Genomic DNA, 20,578 nt, shown 5'->3' with positions numbered 1-20,578 from the left:
TTTGCAGAGAGTCTGGAGAATGACCATACATACATACATACCAGTGTCTTCTTTCTATACACAAGTTGCACATATTTGTGGTCAGTTACTCCTGTATCTCTCAGGGAATCACAAACCACATAAAAGCTGCATTTGGCCTCCTAAGTGTACAGAAATGTTCTGTAACAGCAGATTCTCTGTAATGAGGACTTCAGGACTTGGGGCAACACACAAGAAAATCTACTTTGGGAGACCACAGCAGCAAAAGCTACACTACGCTGTAATGACCCAGATGCAAGGAAACACAGAGATGCAAGAAGTTGTGGCTTGGCAGATATTGTGTGGCTCTTTCTTGCAACTGGCTCCAAGCGTGGCTCTACCAACAGCTCCAAAAATTGGATTGCTGGACAGATGATGCGTTAGTACTCATTTCCTCTTCCGTCACTCCAAATATAGTAACACAAGTGGCAAACACATGTTCTCAACACGTTCTTTCATTTCTTTATGGCTCCTCCTTGCCCAAATAACAGTAGCCATCTACCCACAAGTAGACTGTACTTGCCATTTTTCCAGCCCTGTGGACAGGACCTACTACAAAGCTCCCATAAATCTAAATAAATCTATACAGTGAATATAGTGTGTGTGTGTGTGCATGTGTGTGTGTGTGTGTATGAGAAAGAGATGATGAAATGAAAGATGGACATGACTACATACGTATACATTTCTGAACAGTCTTAGTTCTTTTCCTCTAATAATGTACCTTACTTCCTCTCGCTCCTCTCTTCTCATCTTTTTTGTGTCATACACACACACATATTCACTGGTATAGGAATCCATTAGTGTGACCCAGCCTTTATTACTTATTTATGAGCTCAACAGAGTAAAGTGAGGGGAGTGGAGTACCAGGGGGCCTCATTTATAAAACTGTTGTTAGACTTCACCACCTACATCTCACCACAGTTTGTTAGAGTTTCTGATGTCAGAAAAAAAACAACAATTGAGTTACAGGCATAACATCTAAAGATGTTATAAGTCAGTATGGACTGAGTAAAGTAAATCAAATGAGGAAGAAGAGGGTTTATTTTGCATGTTCAAGATCCAGGAGCTCCTTTATTTATTTATTTATTTTAGGTTTTCAGTGCAAGTTGCACTGAACACTGGATTGAACAATCTTTATGTTTATTGTCCAGAATCATGTGCATGTTGCCTACATCCACTGTAGCTTCAGTGTGAGAACAACTAGTTAGTTTGGATGTTGATAACTTAGCACTCATATGACTTTCACTTAGTAATAATTGATTTCATTTAAGTAATAGTAATGTAATCAGAATGCTCCAAGCAGACAACCTCTATGGAAAAAGTTGAAGCATTTTCTGATTTATTTAAAAGAAAGTAGGTTGCATAAAATAAGTTCACACATCCAAATCAATTTTTCTTAATTTGTTGATAATAGGATTACAAACTCACGCTACTCCTTCATAATAAGTCTGGTCTGTTTGGAAACATCTTTATTGGTTCATTTTTAGCCAGGAGGGTAGCAGCAGCCACACCACACGAGAGGAAAAAAAATCAAACAAAAACCAAAAGACAAACATCAACAACACTGGTGTTTTTTTTTTTTATCTCATCTGTAAAATAAATATGTGACTCATCAGCGTCATGGTCATGATTATTGTTATCACTACTGTTGCAACCATTTACAGTAAATAAATATCCATGAAGCAATACCAGCAATGAAACAGAAAGTGTGAAATGCATATTGTTCCATATATAATATATTCATTTTAGATAGATTTCTATATATATTTGTTCTGTATACTCTCCTTAAATTCTTTTACAACATACAAGGTGCCAATTTGTACCAAAAGCTTGCTAAGACACAAGAGGAGAAGTGTAGTGGTTATAGTGGCAGCCTGCGTACATACAGCATCAGACAGGTTCCTGACATGAGCTCTGGTCTTGAGGGAGGAATGTTGGAAACATTTGGAAAAGTTTGGGAAATCCTGGAATCCAAATATTTGTACATTGTATTGTAGCTTTCTTTGTACATACAGACACACACAGAGTTGTCAGCTGAAGTTGAGATGGAATAAGTCACTTCCACGCAAAGGATGAACATGCTACTTTCAGCTCAACATTTAACTAACTAGCTCTCATGTCAGCTCTTGTAAAGGTATATTCAGTGTTAACCACAGCATTGGTGTTTTTAAAAAGTAAAAAAATCTAAAACAAAGGTGCAAAGTAGGAATCTGGTAAATCAACACATTTGCTTGTGTTTTTAAAAGAAAATTTCTAATTATACGCAACATTCACTGCTTGAGTCATTCTGTGTGTATCTGTAGTACTTACAAAAAATTGCATACTTAAGAGGTTATGATTGAATTGCGCCTGTTCATATTTTATGCTGAACACAGATTAAATATAACCTGTTACAAAAATGCATCACCTTCCTCTGTAACATCATCCAGCTGAGATAGAAAAGCGATTCGGGTACAAACAAATGTTCCTCAAGTTTTCTCCACAAGCACCAAGATGTGACTGAACTATTCCAGCCAGTGTAGAGGAGACAGTGTGTGCGTCGTTGTAGAACCCATCTGAGGCTATGCCCATGAATTTGTAGTTAGATTTGAAGACATTTTCAAATGTTTTCTCTCCACACTACTGTTGTCTAACACCACAAACCTTTTTTTTTTTTTTTTTTTTTAATCGAAGACATGTGCAGTCGATGTTCAGGTGCTCTGCGTATGGTCGCCAACTGGTTTTCTGTTGCTTTTAAAGCATTGTCATTCACAAGACCATGCATGCAGGATAGGATGTGGCAGCGAATGATAATAAATAGCTCCCATAACAGGCATACATCATTGTTTTTGACAAGCTCTTGACTGCTGTTTTTTTTTTTTTTTTTTAGCTTGTTCAGTTTTGGGTGGTTGAAAACACTTGCTAAGTGTGGATGAAATGCCAAAAAAAAATGTTTTCAAATTCATCAGCATCGATTTGGACATGATATCAGCCTCAGAGATGTGCATGAATGGGTGCGAATTACAAACTTTAGGATTTTTGGTTGCTTCTACTAATTGTTATTATTATAATTATTATTTTGTGCCATACGTAACACTAAAGGTGGTAAAAAGTTGCAACATCAAAACAAAAGAAGTTAAAGTTGAGTGTGTCCTCCACAGTTGCCAACCTATCTCAAAGTGAAACCAGTGATGAGCGCAGAAACATTTGGGACAACATTCACACATCCTGAAAAGAGCAACACTTAAAAAGTACTAAAACATTTCTTACCTCTCAGAGAATTAATCCATTTTAATGCATGACATAACTCTTAGATTGCTATACAAGGAGCTCAGTAATTATATTTAATGGACATTGGATACACTTTCCTTAAAGAATTCCCCAAATTTGCATGAATGCAGAAAGATGCTGTGATTGTCTGAAAAAGTTTCAAAGAGGCTTTCAGGTGCTTTTTGATTATCTGGAGACATATTCAATCTCAAAAATTTTACCCGGAAAGATTCTGAACAAAGTCATATACTGGATAATGATGACGCTATAATTCAAAGAAAGACAAGTTCGCTGTCGTTGCCCCAAAAGTTTCTGAAGTGATCACAAGTGGAACAAATTAAGTAAATGTTCACTATAATGGAAAACTGCTGCAATAATATCAATTTCATAGAAACAAAATAAAGCAGAATAAAAATATACAGTTAATAGCCCATATTTACATATAAAAATATAGCAAAGTAACATTTAACAAATCAGGTTAGTGTGTGTGTCTGTGCTTACAGTAGTCGACGCATCCCGACACACACAAACAAACATTTACTCTCTCTCTCTCTCTCAAACACACACACACACACACACACACACACACACACACACACACTTAAAACATGTACATGCATACAAACAAGCGTACACACACCTATGCGCATGCCTGACACTGTGCATGTTTGTGTGTTGTTGTATTTTTTTGTCAGCGTTGAAAATCTTTCTTTCTGGAAGCCGCGTACGCTTTTGTTCCTTTTTGTGTTTTATATTTAAAACTGTGTTCATCCACAAAGTGACAAATGAGTTCAGGTGATAAAAGTCCTTTCATTAGTAATTTAATCTCATTAGCTCAAGCTTGTTCTCCATCTGACTTAACAGCAACAGCAACATCTTCGCTTTTATCCAACCTTCCTTTCTTTTGCCTCGCAGTTCCCCTCTCTCCCCATCAACTGTCCATCTGCTAAACACCACAACTCCTCTCATCCTTTACCCTCTTTTCCCTGCTGCCCCATGATTCATTCTTCTCTAGCCCATTAAGAGCTATCATAAAGCTAATTGCCTGTTTGATCAACTCTCCATGGACTGGAAACTGGAGGCTTTTAGCCTTCTGAGCGTACAAAGAGAGACAGATGAGGATATATGGGTGTGTGGGAATAACAAGCCTCATGTCAGCAGGCTTTTTGGTGGGTTGGATGGGTTGTTTTATTTTATTACAATATTCTTCTTTTGGTGCAGCGCTGATATGAAATAAATTCCATCTTTTTGTCCTTTTTTTTAATTGGAAGATTTTAATTTTCTTTCCAGTAATCAACAAATTATGGTGGGGGGGTGTGGAAATCTGAGAAAAGGGCACCTGATGTGAGGATGCAATGAAAATGGAGGAGTGTATTAAATGAGATGGAGGAGGAGAGATGGGTTGAGGTGGGGCCAGAGAAGGAGGTCAGTTGGAGGAGGGAGATTGGCGACAGACTGACTTCAGGAGGAAACCCGACCAGAGCATCAGAGCTCCACTGAAGTAGCACTGCTAAAAATAAGACAAAGGAGGCTTCTGCAGCTGACAAAACAACATGCACAGTCTCTATACACAGGTTGTTGTACAGTAGGAGGACACACACACACAGACACACACACTACCTAGTCACAATGGATGCACCATCCCTCCGGTTAAATAATCCCCCATTGAACTCTTGGCTGCTGAAGGGAAAATTGTTCATCTACCTCACAGTGCTTTTCCTTGACAAATTAGCTTAGTTTGTTCAGTGCATGGTCCCTTCTTTGGTGTGAAACTGTTTGAGTAGGTGTGTTACAAGTTTCTTTGTTCTCTCTTTATGCCTTGGTGTTTTGCTCAGATATTTCGCAGCATTGTTTATCTTCAGCCTTTTCTGAATGTCATTTTGGTTTTACGTTCTCGTTTTCTCACATTTCTGTCTTTGCACAGGACAGAAACTCTTGGCATAGAGCATACACACTGACATAAGTGTCTTTCCTTCCTGATTTGGTCTATTGCCATGTTTGTGCATTCTCCTTGTGAAGTGGGGGAGGAAGGAGGTTCAACAATAAATAAAGAGATTTTAAGACATCCAGATTACTGCACAGAAAGCAGAGAGAGTTAAGGTTCAAGGATAACCTAGCAAAGCACAACAGCTTCTTCTTCTTCTTCTTCTTTAGCTTGAGTTTTCGTTTTTAGGCATGAAGTCTCCAACATGAACAGGCACAGTAAAGCTTTGGTCCCTCCTGTACTGGAGAAGAAGGAAATTCAAGGTACATAAGGTGAACAACACTTGGTTGGTTGATTTCGTTGGCTTGTCATATGTAGGTAGGTGGGTCACAATGGCATTGTCGTCATAATGTCAGCTGTGGCACTGTTGAGTGGTGACAGCATTGCTTTGGCGACAGCTGAGGGGAAACTGAGTTACCTGGCCCCCGTTTAAGCTTGTCATAACGGCTTCTCCAGAGCTTTGCTGCGGAGTGAGGGATGGCCAGGGTTCGGGTTGGAAGCAGAAATCTTGCGGCACACAGTGTTGGTGTTGCTGCACCTGCAGCCAGGGCGCGTAGCTCTGTCGTGGGCACACTGGCACAGGGCAAGGCACAGCCTGGCTGGGGGATAGCAGCAGAGGCATGGCAGGCAGACTGCCAGCAGCCCCATTGTGCCCCAGCGGGCACAGGCATGGGCTGAAGCACAAGAGCATGGCCGGTCAGCACAGTTATCCTCATCATCCTGGGCGGAGCAGTGATAGAATAAGCCTTTAACGCAGCACAAGCAGGTACCGTACTCCACAGCACTTTCAGCAGAGCACAGACAGCGCTGTCCACAGGCCCAGCAGGAAGGCAGGCGGCGGGGGGCACAGCACTCTTGGCACTTACAGCGGCCACACCGTTCACAAATGAACAAATGAAGGCCCAGTTCAGCCTCATCCTCAGTCAGAACTTTACCCAAGGAAGCATCAGGCTTGAATTCTCCTTTAGGCTGAGAACGGACCACTGAACCTAAGCCAGAGTGAGATGGTGTCAAACCTGCCAGCAATCGCTGGTCTGAGGTGGCACTGGTCCGAGACATGGAGGAGCTTATGGTACTGGAACGGCTCAGGTGGGACAGGTGAGCTTGCTGCTGTAGACTTTGGCTGTGGGGCAAGGCGGAGTGGAAAGATGGCTGGGGGTGATGGGTGTGTACTCCATGAGGGTAACTGTCATTATGAGCAAAAAAGAATCCAGACTGCGATGCCGGTTCCAGCGCCACGGGCCTCTCCACATAGTCATTTTTGGCCCGGATGACACATATTTGGTCAAGTGATAGCACTGGGACCTGCTGGAGGTCCATCCCATCCAGCTCCATCCTATAGGAATGAACGGGGTCCATCCTGGTGAGCCAGACCAGGTGGCACCAGGACTGCAGGCCAGGGCTGGGGCAACGTGCTCCCAACACTCACGGCACATCAGATAAACCTGCAAACACAGAAAGAAAGAAAATGACAGTGGTTAGTGAGGTTGACGTTCAGTGATTCAACCACATACAGTACATAAACACAATATACAGTGACTTCAGAAGCTATTCCACCTTTAACCTTTTTTACTTGTTTCATTCAGAAGTTGCAATCAATTTATACTCAGTGACCAAAAACAACGTGAAGTGAAAACTGGATTTAGAAATGTTTTAAACATGAAATAAAAAATTGAACTAACAAACTAACCAGCCAACAAGTATTAATACTTCACACTCACAAATACACAAGCCCATATACAATTAGCCATACATTCACATAGAAACTGCAGTTTTGCCAAGTGACCCAAGGGGAAAGAAAACTGGCCTGCTCCTCACATAGGGGCTGCCGCTTGGAGAGAGTAATGAGGCCAAACGGAAATGTGCTCAAAGCATCATGAGATAAGATAGAGGAGGGAGGTAAAAGAGAGCAGCAGTCAAAAGACATCGTAGGTCTGAGATGCCGGGCCTGAGACATCCGTATGAATACAGACTGATTCTAAAAACACTCCATCAAAATATTTGTACTAATTTGAACAAATTTCAAATCACTTTCTGTTAACATCTGCACTAAGCTGCCAGAACAAAAGGAAAAGACTTCTCCAATGTCTTCAGTACTGTAACAATAAACAAAACATTTTATTTTGATCATCATCAAGCATGATCAGAAAATATATCATATGAACTTTGTCAACTCATGACTAGCTACCTGTTGCCTGTTAGACTAAAATTTATTGTCCTGGAAAAGAATGGGTATGTAGATCTATAATAAGTTATGAGCACACTTCATTGTACTTCAAGGCTAATTAGTTTCACCAGTTGTGAATACGAATAAGAATAAGTCCATACATGCATGTTTATTTACAATTATAAGGGAAAGATGTAGAACTAGATAGTTTGTGTGAGATAAGTGGCTGAGCAGAACTGTCCATGGGCAGTCCAGGTCCTCCTATTGAGAAGAACAACAGTAAAAAATGCAGTACCGATGCTGGACAGATACAGAGGTGATTGGCAAGCTGGACCATAACAGCAAAAAAGACAACAGAAACCTATTGTCCTCCAGACTTTCCAAGGAGAGACTTTTGAACAAACTGTGGCAACCTGACCATTAAAGGCGTTCTACCAGTCAGCCTCATTCAATTTATCTCTCTGATCCCTCCTTCCAGAGGTCCAGCCATAAAGCAGCAGATAAGGAGGCCCAGGTTGTTTAGATGAGGATGCATTTTCAAATTAGACTGAGGAGAGAGAAAAAGTCCTGGTGACTAATCTCATCAGGGAGACCGGCGGCCACGGCTCACTCATGCTCTGCCCACCCGCCTTTCAGCTCATCGAATTGTTGAGAAGAAGAGGCCTGCAGCCCATTTTCATGATCTCACTTTTACTTAATGGTACAGCCAGTATTACACTTTTTTTCAATTGCTAACAAGCATGGTCAATCCTGAAACTACTTTTTCGAAACTCTTGACACAGTCTACGTTAGTTTATCTCAACCAATCTGCCCCCTTTGATACATATTTCCTAAACAAACAAACCTGCCGGCTGTTCTTTTTTTTTTTCACTCTTTTCACTCACACCAACCGGTCGAGGCAGATGGCCGCCCACCCTGAGCGTGGTTCTGCAGGAGGTTTCTTCCGTTAAAGGAAGTTTTTCCTCTCTAATGTCACCTAGTGCTGCTCAAGTGAGGTTGTTGGGTTTTCTATATAACTCTGTATACTTTTTTATTTTGTAATGCGTTAAACCTTAAAGTCTGTAAAGTGTCTTGAGATTACTTCTGTTGTCATGTGGCACCATATATACACTCAATTGAATTGAAATCTATTCTAAACATGGTCTATTTTAAACAAAGTCTGTTAGCATTTGAAAAATGTGCTGCAGAAGTATAGTGTTTTGCAGTGGATTGTCTTTGACCAAATGTGGTCAATGAATGTCGTAATGTCGGTGTGAGATTGAGAATAACTAGTCTCATTGGTATTAGTATCTGCTTCAGCACATGCCTCTGCAAAACCAGTTGGCGACCCTGAGGGTTAAAGTCGTGTTTTGGGTATTGATGCTCAGTATGGTTCTGATAGGGAGTGCCTGTTATCCATCCTCTGGGAACAACAGCTGGGATATGTGTGTGTGTGTGTCTGGTGTGTGTGTGTCAGTGTGTTAGAGGTGGAAGAGGACAAGGCAGGCCCCATCTCCCATCTCACATTACAGGTGGAGCTGAAAGCTGTTCTGTTTTCAGATGGCACGTGTGAGTGTGTAAGGATTCTGGGTTGCTGACTGAAAAAACATGATTTCCATGAACACATCTTCCAGTAGAGACATTTAGAGTCATTTAGTTATAGTTATTACTATTGATCATTATTTATTATTGATACACACTCATAAACTCCAAACTGTACGTGTGCATGCTTATAACTTACTGTGTTTCTTAAAAACATTTACTTGTGGGGAAAATTAACACTGTTGTAGTTTTATAATGCACTAGCCCATATATATTATGCCTTTTATTTGACTACTAACCACAGACACTAACAAAATAATTCTAAAAATATAGCTTTAAGCTTAAATTCAGATTCTCTCAATCTACAACAAGCAGATTTGTGGGGTTTACTGGCGTCATTGTATGGTAATATGTTACACTTAAAAAAAAAACATTAGTGAAGCAAACCAAACTGAGAGCAAAATAGTCACAGAGAGCTGGTGTTTCAAGAGGCCGTCAGTGGTAACCTGACGATGGACCTCTGTGCTGAGGGAGTATCAGTAATGACTGAGCCTCTGCCCTGGGACAGACACACATACGCACCTGCTACAGCACTATTTTCCATAAAAAACTCTATACTACCTGGTTCCATTGCCACATCTACTGTTGTACTACATGTTTGTTTTTTGTTTTTTTTTTTTTTTTTTGATGATGTGTTGAGTTTTAATGTCAGCATGCAGCACATGCTGTCAAGAATTACACATGCTTACTATAAAGGCATTCACCGATCATGCAAAAAATTACAATTACACCATTTGATGGTTTTAATGTTGCAGTGGACTACTGTGCAGCTTCAAAGCCTCATATGCTGCAAGTTGCAGTGCAGTGCAGTGCTTCCTGACACCTGTCAGTTATGGACAGCATTAAATTTTGGGCCTCTTAGAGTGATTACCATTACTTAAGACTAGGTCATGTTTTCATCTAATTGGCACTAATTTAATTTTATGTAATGTCTTTACTTTTTCTTTTTGTCTTCACCTGTGGTGGTTATAGCACCAAAGATGCAAATGCTGATATCTTCTTTTTATTCCCCAACAAATGTAAAATTGTCTTTGCCAAAGGATTTTAACTCTTTGACACAGCTATAGCCGGATCCCTTTTTACTGATCTTCTGTTTTATTCTGTATTGAATCAGGCCACAGTCTTTCCCTAACTTCAACCAAGTGCTATGATTCCTTAAACATGATGTTTAAAAATCAAATAAAATGTATGAGTACAATTAAATACACTGTCTGTAAACATTTCACCGGAAAGTTGTTTTACAATGAACTGGAACAAAAGTAAAGTTAAGTTAAGTTAAGTTAAGTTGCCAGGGGTCAAATATTTTAATTGGAAAATGGTTAATTATATGGTCAGGTATACAGTAGCCCTTTAAGTTTATGAATCCTAAAGAATGTATAATAAAAATAAATGTATTCTGTCACACACATCAGAAAAAATAAATAATAATAAAGATAAATATATAGATAAACCGTAAAAATACAAAGTTCATTTGAAGGAGGCTTATAAGTGTTTCAGTCCGTGGGATGACAATTGGGCGATGAGGAGATGTGATGTCACAGGTATTTTAGGTTGAAAATGAACTAATTAAGATTCAAAAGTGGAAATCACTCATAAATTGTGTTGATTGCTTGTCTCCCTTTTGACTTCCGCTCTAATGTGGACAACTTACTGTGTGTGAGTGATGGAGTTTATTGGACAGAGCATTGGTGCATCTCTTACAGATGACATCATGGTTTGGGGATATTTTCAAACTGACTGCAGTGACCCTTTGCCATGGAATGAGGAGGGGTTGCCCTCTCTTCTTCTCTTCTGTCTTCCTCTCCTCCCCTCCTCTCATTTCTCCACATCATCTTACTTCCTGTCCCCCCTTCACATCACCTTCACACCTCCACTGCCTCCCTCCACTCTCCCTTTTCATTACTTTTGTGCTGTCTTGCCCTTCACTAACCTTACTTTTCATTCTGCTTTCTGCTTTTTGGCCAGTCCTGTTTAGTTTTTGAGTTGGTCTGTCTGTCACCAAAATATCAGACATAAAAGGATGAACTCTTTGTGCCTGTTGGCAACAAAGACAGAGCAATAATACAGGTATAAAAGAAACAATCAGACAATCATGTCAGAAAGAACCATTGCACAATATTACCTGAAAAATCAACTTCAACTTGGGCTTTTCTTTTACAGAGATCATATTCTGAAGTAGGACAACAACAGGGAAAATGACAGTATATGTACTTAGGTTCAGTTTCTCTTTACATTGGCAGAAAGGTGTAATATGAGTGGGTGTATCATTGATTCTATATAAAACTCTTAAAGTAGCATAAGAGCATATATACTTTTAATGTTAAATAATAAAAATATTGCATAAATATTGCATTTTTATCATAGAAGAATGGGAAGAACTAGAACTATACCCAATCCCACATGTTTTGTTGTAGTTCATTCAGCTGTGTCATGATAGAGAGTTTTAAAAGTAATATAAAATAAAAAGCCATTAGATAAACAACACATGAAACTCTGATTCTGATCAAATCAAAGAATAAATGCTAATGTGTGAGGTCAAAACATTTGACTGCAGTTCAACCAGCTTTGCTGCATTCATGACTGTGCGTGTGAGGCCCGTCAGGCTCTAAGACCCAGGGGCCTTCCTTTTTGATGCCCTCGGGGAGCACAGCAGGATTGAATGACAATAAACTGGATGAGATACCGGATGTGCCGAATCTGACCCCAACGGAAAGACTGAAATAGACACTGCAGACCAGCAAGTCCAGGCACAGGGGGAGAACGGGCAGGAGGGAGGGAGGAAAAGAGGAAGGAAAGAGGCAGTGAATGAGTGAGGGATGGTGACACTAACAATGTTAAAAAAGAAAGTGCTGGAGCCAAATATAAAGAGAGAGACAAATTCAAAATGAGCTACAGGGAAGGAAACTACTGTATGAGAGCTGAGAAGGAAATAGGAGCAGTTGTGTCTTTAACATACATTACATTGCATTGTTGTTTATTGTAATATATTGTGTTGAAATACATCAAAATTAAAAATTGTAGATTTGTCATGTTCGTCCTGATTTATTACTGGATTTAAATTTACTGTCATTGGAGTCACTGGGAAGAATTACTCCCAAGTCAGACATGACCATCAGTCCATGACCATTTTACCACACAGTACAAGAAGAACACACTCCTTCTTGTCAGAATATTATAGTCCAATAATGTTAAATTTATTAGAAACAAAATGTAAGACTTTATTTTTTCATTACTACTTAAAGGCAACCATTCTCTGAATGATATTTTGGAGAGAAACATTACTTCCGGCATAGGTACTGAGTGTTTGCACTGGAAATAACCTTGGTTTGCTGAATCATCCAGTGAATGCAATGGAAAAACACTGACCAACAAATTGTGTTATACCTACAGTAAACATATTATCTTGGGGATTAAACAGCTGTCACCACGAGTGCCAGAAAAACTGTTATCCATCAGTTTGATTTCACACAATGCAGTTATTTGATCAAAGGTCAGATTAGGTGATATTAGTACAACATGAGCATCCTTTAAACATTAAGTAGTAAAGAGTATTCAGAGTTTAATATTACACTTGATTTCATAAACATCTCTTTTCCCCAACCAGCAGACCAAACCTTAATCAATCAATGTTGAGTTCAAAATATTTTTGTCAGTAGCTAATCAATAACTAACTGACTTCCTTTGGGAAAACAATTGAATTTGTACTCAAATAGAGAAATCAGGAGGTTCCCATTCACCTGCACAAATTCTGCTTTGATGGTTCCTTCTTGTCGCTTAGTGTTATAAATAAATACTGCATTTTGAATATTTTGGCCTTCACACTCTGTGCCACAACAATACTGACACAGAAAGTTGTCAGAACACAAATGCTAGAGCCTTTATTACCAGTAAATAATGTTTCTGTTTCTGTTCATCTCAAACAAAGGAGCATAACCTGGTCCAAATGTCGACAAGTAACCTTGGGGAAGACATTGAACCCCAAGTGTTTACTCTTTTATACTATATTTTTAGTAGAAACTGTTTCTTTTCTTTCATTTTTTAACCAATTATTTATTTATGTATTTTACTAAATTTTAATTGTTTATTCTACAACACATTAGTCAGTACTAGTAATAGTATCAGTAATAGTGTTTCTGCTGTGGCATTTAAAACGCTATCTCCATTCATCTAGCCATCCATCCATTTCATCTTTCTTTCATCTATCCGCCATGTTCCTCCACTCCACACATACCATCCCCTCCCTTCCATCCATCCGTCCCTGTTCAGTCCCTCCTCCTAGCACTACCACTGGTCTCGTCTCATTCACTCTTTCTTCTCACCCTCCCTCCCATCAGTCCATCCCATCATCATTTGCTCATCCACCCACCCCTCCAGTCCCACCCCAGCGGAGATGGGTATTGACATTCTGCATCCGACCTTGAGGACAATCAATCTGAACCCCACATGTCCCCATCACAGTCATACACATGTGTACACACATACACACACACACAAACTGCAAAAACACACTGTTGACACGCACCCTAACCATCAATTGATGTGACTCTGACAACTATTCATTGTTTCAAAATAGTTTGCCTTAAGTTGCCTAAATTACAGTTAATCCAGGAGTTGGTAAAAACACAAATTCAATGTTATTACAGACTTTATCTATTTATAAAAGCAATTTGTCCACCATGGGCAAATTAGGTCACCATTGACATGTCAGCAGGCAGATATCTATCACTTCCATATCTATATCATTTCCACCCACAGGCCCAAACACACACACAGAGCAATTTAACTGTAAAAATGGTAAATAACTGTATGATATGTATTTACAGTACAGAGCAATAATTGTTGTTATTATTGTCTTGCATTGTTGAAAAAGAGGTTAAAATGTGAAGATCGTCCATCCTTGGCTGGTTGCCCAACGAAAACCAAGACAAGAGATAATCAACAAAGCAAAGGCGAAAAATGTAAAAAATATTTCAATGTATTTAAACACCGGCCACATAATCTGATTCGAAACCTTCCAAAAGATATGGGAGACACGTTCCTGTTGCTTATTTAGGTTTGATTTATTTAGACCTAAACGACTCATGCCCATCTTTTTATCGCCAACTGGTGGTCCTCATGTTCTTTGCACATTAAGCACATCTGATGAGTGTGGATTTCAACACTATCTCAGTATGATCTCACAAGAAAGTATCTGCCAATTATTTAGGCAGCTAAATGAATATTTCTGGACTAACCATAGTGTTCAAGGATTTACAATGGAGAAAGCAACCAAACCTTTGCTGGAACATGAACATCCAAGAGGCTAAAGGGACATTGTTGTGGTAACCAAGTGAAAATTCAAGTTTGTTTCAACATAAATAAATAAATCCTTTGTCATTGTGAGCACAGTCTTGTTCTGTAGTGAAATCTGTTCGGTCTATAATGGCTGCTAGATATTAAGAAAATAAAAATAAAACTAAATGTTTGCAAAGCTGCAGATGCCCTTTAAATATTTTCCTAGTTGATCAAAAACTTTAGAAGGAACCTTTTAATTTCAAGGTCACACATATCATCAATAGTTCATCAGGAAATCACATGGTGAGAGGATGAATTATTGCTTACCTCTGACTGGTGGGAGATCCATTCTGTTGTAGAGGGCTGGGGCGTCTGGGGTGTACGTGTTTATGTGTGTGCAAAAAATCGTCCGTAATATCCCTGCAATGTCCCGTTAATGATTTTGAATAATTCTGTGTTATCCAGTGATGGATTTATGTTTAAACTTACTTTTGTTAGTTTGAATTGTACTTTTAAAACAATTAATGTTACTGCAGGGGTATATTTTGCTGAAATACTTATGATATCCCACTACAGAAATGTTATAAGATTACTAAAGCTGTCTTGTCTTAAGGGTGTGTGAAATACAACGAGGGATAAGCCTGGGAGGATGCTCTCTCTCTCGGTATGGCGCACTCTCCTCCTCTTCCTCCTCTTTCCAGGGCTCTTTCAGGAGCGTCTGGATCCTCCTGAAGTCGCCTCCTTCTCCACCTCGCAGAACAACCAAACTGTGTCCACTACACACGCTGCATCTGAAGGCTCCAAACTCTGAACAAGTTGTTGAGCTGCTTCTCATGTGGCGCTCCTGTCATAGGACTGGCACAGATGTGGCTTTATATTCTTATATCAGCAGTTTTCAGAAAAAGAAAAATGTCCTCAGTTTCAGTAGAGAAGCTCCACATTAAATCTAATGAGCAGCACAGAATGTGAATGAGACTGAATGGAGACTTTCTTAAAGATCTTCCTATTTTCCGTAACAAAATGTTTCTTTTCTCATGCTGTTGTAGTTTCCTCTCCTCTCCCCGAGAGATGAATGACTGGGAACTGGATGCTCTCTGTCACTCTTGCGCTCTCTCTCTCTCTCACTCACACACACACACACACACACACACACACACACACACACACACACACACTCTCCAGTCACCCCTCCTCCTCCCTTTCTCTCTCCACACCCTCCCTTTCTCATCTATGAATACAATTCAGCTCTGCTTTATGAACATGACTGGGCAGAAGCCTGTATATTTCTATTCATATTGCTATTCCTGATTCTTTCAAGATACATGACATAAGTATTTTTTCTGATTTATTTTATTTGTAATTACACTATTGGATTAGTTGGACAATTGCATTTTCTCATGTAGCTCTTCTGGGTAATGTGTAGAGAAGGTCCAGTGCATGTGCATGTATCAAAGCAGCTTAAGCCTAACTTGTGTAAATTATGTATTTAGGGAGGGAAATTAACGTGTTAGTGGCATGATAGTGACATCCAGGGTGCAGGTTACAGGGGGCTTATTTTGGCAATATTCCCTAAAAGAAAAAAAGGTCTAGAGATTTCTGTTCTAGAGCCATTTTACAGAGTGAAATGTGTGAGTTCAAGGACATATCCTGGTCAAAAATGATTTCAAGGCACTAATACTGTAGGCCAAAGCAATTCTAGGCTGATGCAATGCAATCTAGACTGTTTGATAGCATGGTTAGATAGGATAGGATAGGATATTTAGGCCCAAATACATTTGCAATTCAATTCTCAATTTCTTGTCTGAATTTAGAAGTAGAAAGTTATGGGAGATCCAAGCCTTCATGTCTTTGAAGAGGTTTTTGAAGTTTAACTAATTGATTTGTTTGGCTGGTTTCATAGGTAAGGTGACTTCCATCTCTTGTCTAAGGAAAGACACAAATGTTTATCCTAGAACAGAACCCTGTGGAACTCCATACGTTGTTTGTGGGCATCACATTGCAATTCTGTGTACACTTCTCAATGGGGGCGCAATGTTTTGATAACTTATAAGGGAGTGATATAAAATATCACTGTGGTTTATTTGACTTTGTCTGTTTATTTATTGTAGTGTTGTAATAATGTGCACAGGGTCATTCTACTTACAGTGTAGAAGAGAGGTAACGAGGTGATTTTCACTCATTTGTTCCATAAGGATAAGTGACATCACTGACAATATGCTGCATGACTGTAATATGAACAGCTTTCTTTGTGTGTGTGTGTTTATGTGAGATTAAGAGGGAGATGATGGTCAAGATAAGTGTGTGTTTGCACGCACTTCTGTCTCTTGGTGTGTGCCCTTACTCAGCAAGTTGCTGCTGTAGGAAGACACACTAGTGTAGACATACAAACATGCACGCACACACACACACACACACAGTAAGGTAACCGGACACTGGTCCCTAATGGGGGTGGAGGGAGCTCTGTTTCCTGTTGAGGAAAATATCTGAGATGAAACAAACTGCTGATAGAGACAGCCTAAGGGAGAATAAAGACAAATGGTATGGTTGAAAAGAAATCAAAACTACCTTTTTTTAGTTGTTTTGTTTGTGTTCCTGACATTTCACAAAAATCATCCACACTGCAATTCGGAAATAATATCTGATGATCTGATCTCTGTTTGTTTGGTTAAAGAAGACAACTTAAATATGAAAATAACACAATGATAAATATGCCTCCAAATGCATCTTTTGTCCTGTGTTTTGTCTTATATATGTGTGTGTCTGTGTGTGCTCTTTCTCCTTCCACCTGCATCTGTTTAATTCTACTTTGCCCCTAGTGGAAACATGTGGTAGTGCAACTGGTCATTTTTTTGTGTATGTCCCTATAAGCAACAAGTGTAGAAACCAAGAGATGAAACTCTGTTCCTTTTGACTTTGCTGCCATCAGAAGAACTATTTTAGACTGAACAACAGTCCAAAATTGTAGAGACAAAGAACTTATATTGAAACAGACATTGCTGAGAAAGTAGAATAACAGAAAACAGTGCTCAGCTCTATTACGTCTGAAAGAAACCAAAGACATTTCTAACAGTAAATCATATTTAAGTTGTATCATACTGTGATTTGTAAATTCATTCTTTTGATTATATAAATGAAATTCAGAACTTACAGACATTGTATCACCACTCATGTTGCACTGGAATGGCCAATTAGCATTCTTGTTAATGAAAGTTAGCATGGTGCACATATTTTGCACTTATCTCGCAATATCTGCGAGATTTTCTAATTCCTCAGCTTTCGGTGAGTGTGTGTTTATGTGGTTCTGTATCTGTGTGCACGTATTTGTGGGAGAGATGTAGAGATGTTCTGGGTCAGGCAGAGATCAATGTCAAATGGCCTGGTTAACAGCATACAGCTGACAAAGTCATCCATTTCTGCCGGCGCTCCACTCTAGACACACATCCTTTGTGCGTGTATGTGAGTGTATCTTTCTGTATGATCCGGTTGTGTGTCACCGTGCTGTGGTACCCATGCCTGCTGGATGTGGATGAGGCGTCCCACCCATGAAGTGCATGGGTGTCAGCTTACACAACACATTACGGCATGTTTTTCTCACGTGAGCATTGCTGCACACACATTTCTGCGCGCACACACTCTCGCTTTTTACTGGATGCTTTTATCTGAAGTGCTTGGCTGAACAGTCAGACAGGAAGTGAGGGGAATTTTCTCCTCACTTTATTTGCCTGTGTTTAGTCTCAAAACTGCACTGACGACAGGTTTGATGAATCGATGTGATGTGACTGACAGCGACTGTGTATTTTTAAGGGTTTTTTAAGTACATGCTAGATACATACAAGAAACAATATGTTGTGCCTTTTTGCATTGTTATATGCAACTGGCCAAATTGAAGGTGAATGTGACAGATTTCTTTTTTTTTCACATTTTTACTTTTTCAACTGTGACTTGGCTCCCACCCTGGTCACCCGCACACAGTTTTTAATTGTTGCTGATATTTGGGTGTGGAGAAACGTAGAGCCACCGATCCATTAACTGACCCAGCTTGATTGGCTCCGGACGAACCCCTGAAATAGCAGGATTGGCTGTCGGCCAAGCGCCCATTTCCTGTGTGTCTGAGAGGAGCCCCAGCCACCGGAGCTCAAATGCATTTCCTGACTGTGTATAAAACTTTTATTAATGACCAGGAGTGCATCAGCGGCTATGGCCGCTCACCCACACTTACTTGCTCACCCACTCATTCACTCACTCATCAAGGAAGAGCGAGAGAAAGAAAGGGTGATGGGAGTTAAAATGAGTTGCAAAGAGACATGATGTGAGACGAGCAGGAGGAGGAGCAAAGAAGAGGATGTGTGTGTGTGTGTGTGTAAGAGAGAGAGAGAGAGACACTGATGGATGGATCAGGAGATGGAGAGATAGAATTAAGTGAGACAAACCAGAGCTGAGACATTAAAAGAGAAAGAAAGATAGGGCGGAGGTTTTCTATAGGCTGACAACCTACAGTATCTCTTACAGTTTAACTCCATTATACACAAATACACTGCAGGTCACTCGGTCCACCTTTCCTTTCATTTAACCCTTTAAGACTTGAGGCTAAATACGCCATGTAACCACGGCTTGCTGTCTAGTAGTGTAGTGTAAAACGGTGATACACTGTGCTATAGTGAAGTGCCTACACATCCTGTTTTAAGCAGAGGTTCTACTTTTTATTCACGACACCAAGGAAGTGTGTAAAACTGAAATTATGTTTCACATTTTTTATTACATTAAACATAAAATAACAGATCAAAACTATATGAAGTTAGAAAAATATGTCCAAATAGGTTCAATTGAATCTGTTTAAGGTTTAGTTCCATTCTTTCTCTTTTCAGGATTGTCTAAAGCAGCAGTTCCTGTCAATGATTTATACAATGTGGCACATCGCACTTCTGACCTTTCCATGGTGTGTTCTTCTTGCTCACAGCACACTACTGTTGTTTCATTTTGGCCTTCTCGGATTGATAAATAAAGTCTTAGAGTCAGTGAAGTAAAACTATTAGTAAGTAATGATGAAAACTAAACTAATGTTGGTATTTTAGGATACTCCCTGATGTATAGGATTCAAGATATCCCCTGAGCATTAAAATTAAGGTTAAAAGTAATATTTGTCATTTCATTCATGATTGTTATTCAAAATACCCAACTTTATATTATATATATATATAGATAGATAGATAGATAGATAGATATAGATATAGATATAGATATAGATATAGATATAGATATATAGATATATAGATATAGATATATATTATTATTATTATATTTATATTATTTGATCTTATTATGGCTGGGGAGGACCAATTATATATGACATTGAACAATCTGTGATTCTTGACTTGAAATATTGGCCGCTGTGATGGAAGGAAGCCTCCTGCATCCTTCCTGTCCCAACTACCAGTAAGTATGACAGGAACCAGCTCAGGGCTAGCTTCACCTTGTACATGCTGTGATTGTGCACATAGTTTGTCTGCGTAATTATGGTTCAATACTATTTCAGGGGTGACCAGTTGTAGTCTCACCTCCAAATTGTGTAGTTTAGATCATCTACCTTATCAACCTGTAAGATGGTCTCACTGCTTGTGTTTCCTGCCTCACTGACTTTGCAATAAAGTTATTGAAGTTTTCCAGGACTATAATAACAAATCCAAAGCCAAAGCTTTTAAAAAAGATAATACATTTTCTTTAAAGTTTGTCCCAACATCAGTGTCTAGACAAGGTTTTTGTTGACACCTCATTAGAGCCACTAAAATAAATAAACTGAGAAAATGACATTAATTTGGCAAATGCTTTTATTCTAAGCTGCTTTTATTCAACCTCAGTAGAAACACAATAAGAGAAAAGTGAAAAAGAGAAATAAAACATAAATGAAATTTTTGGTAAATGCGACTAACTCACCACTTTGCACTTATTTATATATTTTTTTTACTGCTGTAGGATTTGCATCAGTGTGCGCTTCTACATGTTTGTGTCCCAATGGGGGTTGGTATGTATATGTAGTGTGAGTCTGTGTGCCCACCACACACTAACACACTTCCTGACCCTGCATCCAAGCAGGGGGCTGCAGTGGGTCATTGACCCCAGGCATGGGGCCTAGTTACTGGGAGAAAAGGGTCGATAGGCCTAGCTGTGTGGGGGCGAGGGGTCAATACGGATGATAGGTACAATGTGATTTTCATTTGCCTTATTGTTGTATGTCACCTATTCTCTGTATGTAAATTATATAACTTAACTACTTAGTTTTAAGTTTAAGTTTAATCATTGCATTGCAA

General features: G+C 39.4%; 1 protein-coding gene across 1 annotated transcript; it reads right to left on the bottom strand.

Annotated features, from left to right (window-relative positions):
- Positions 1-1,472: 1,472 nt before the first annotated feature.
- On the bottom strand, positions 1,473-15,324 carry LOC113170936 (protein sprouty homolog 3). The gene is made up of 2 exons (XM_026373256.1): positions 14,601-15,324; positions 1,473-6,696 (listed from the first exon to the last, which is right to left on the bottom strand). The coding sequence occupies exon 2, from the start codon at positions 6,608-6,610 to the stop codon at positions 5,690-5,692; it is 921 nt and encodes a 306-aa protein (XP_026229041.1). The 5' UTR covers positions 6,611-6,696; positions 14,601-15,324; the 3' UTR covers positions 1,473-5,689.
- Positions 15,325-20,578: the final 5,254 nt, after the last annotated feature.

Source organism: Anabas testudineus, chromosome 14 (genome assembly GCF_900324465.2).
Source record: "Anabas testudineus chromosome 14, fAnaTes1.2, whole genome shotgun sequence".
Taxonomy (NCBI): domain Eukaryota; kingdom Metazoa; phylum Chordata; class Actinopteri; order Anabantiformes; family Anabantidae; genus Anabas; species Anabas testudineus.
The sequence above is the reverse complement of the archived record's forward strand: the minus strand, read 5'-3'. Positions and strand labels throughout refer to the sequence as shown.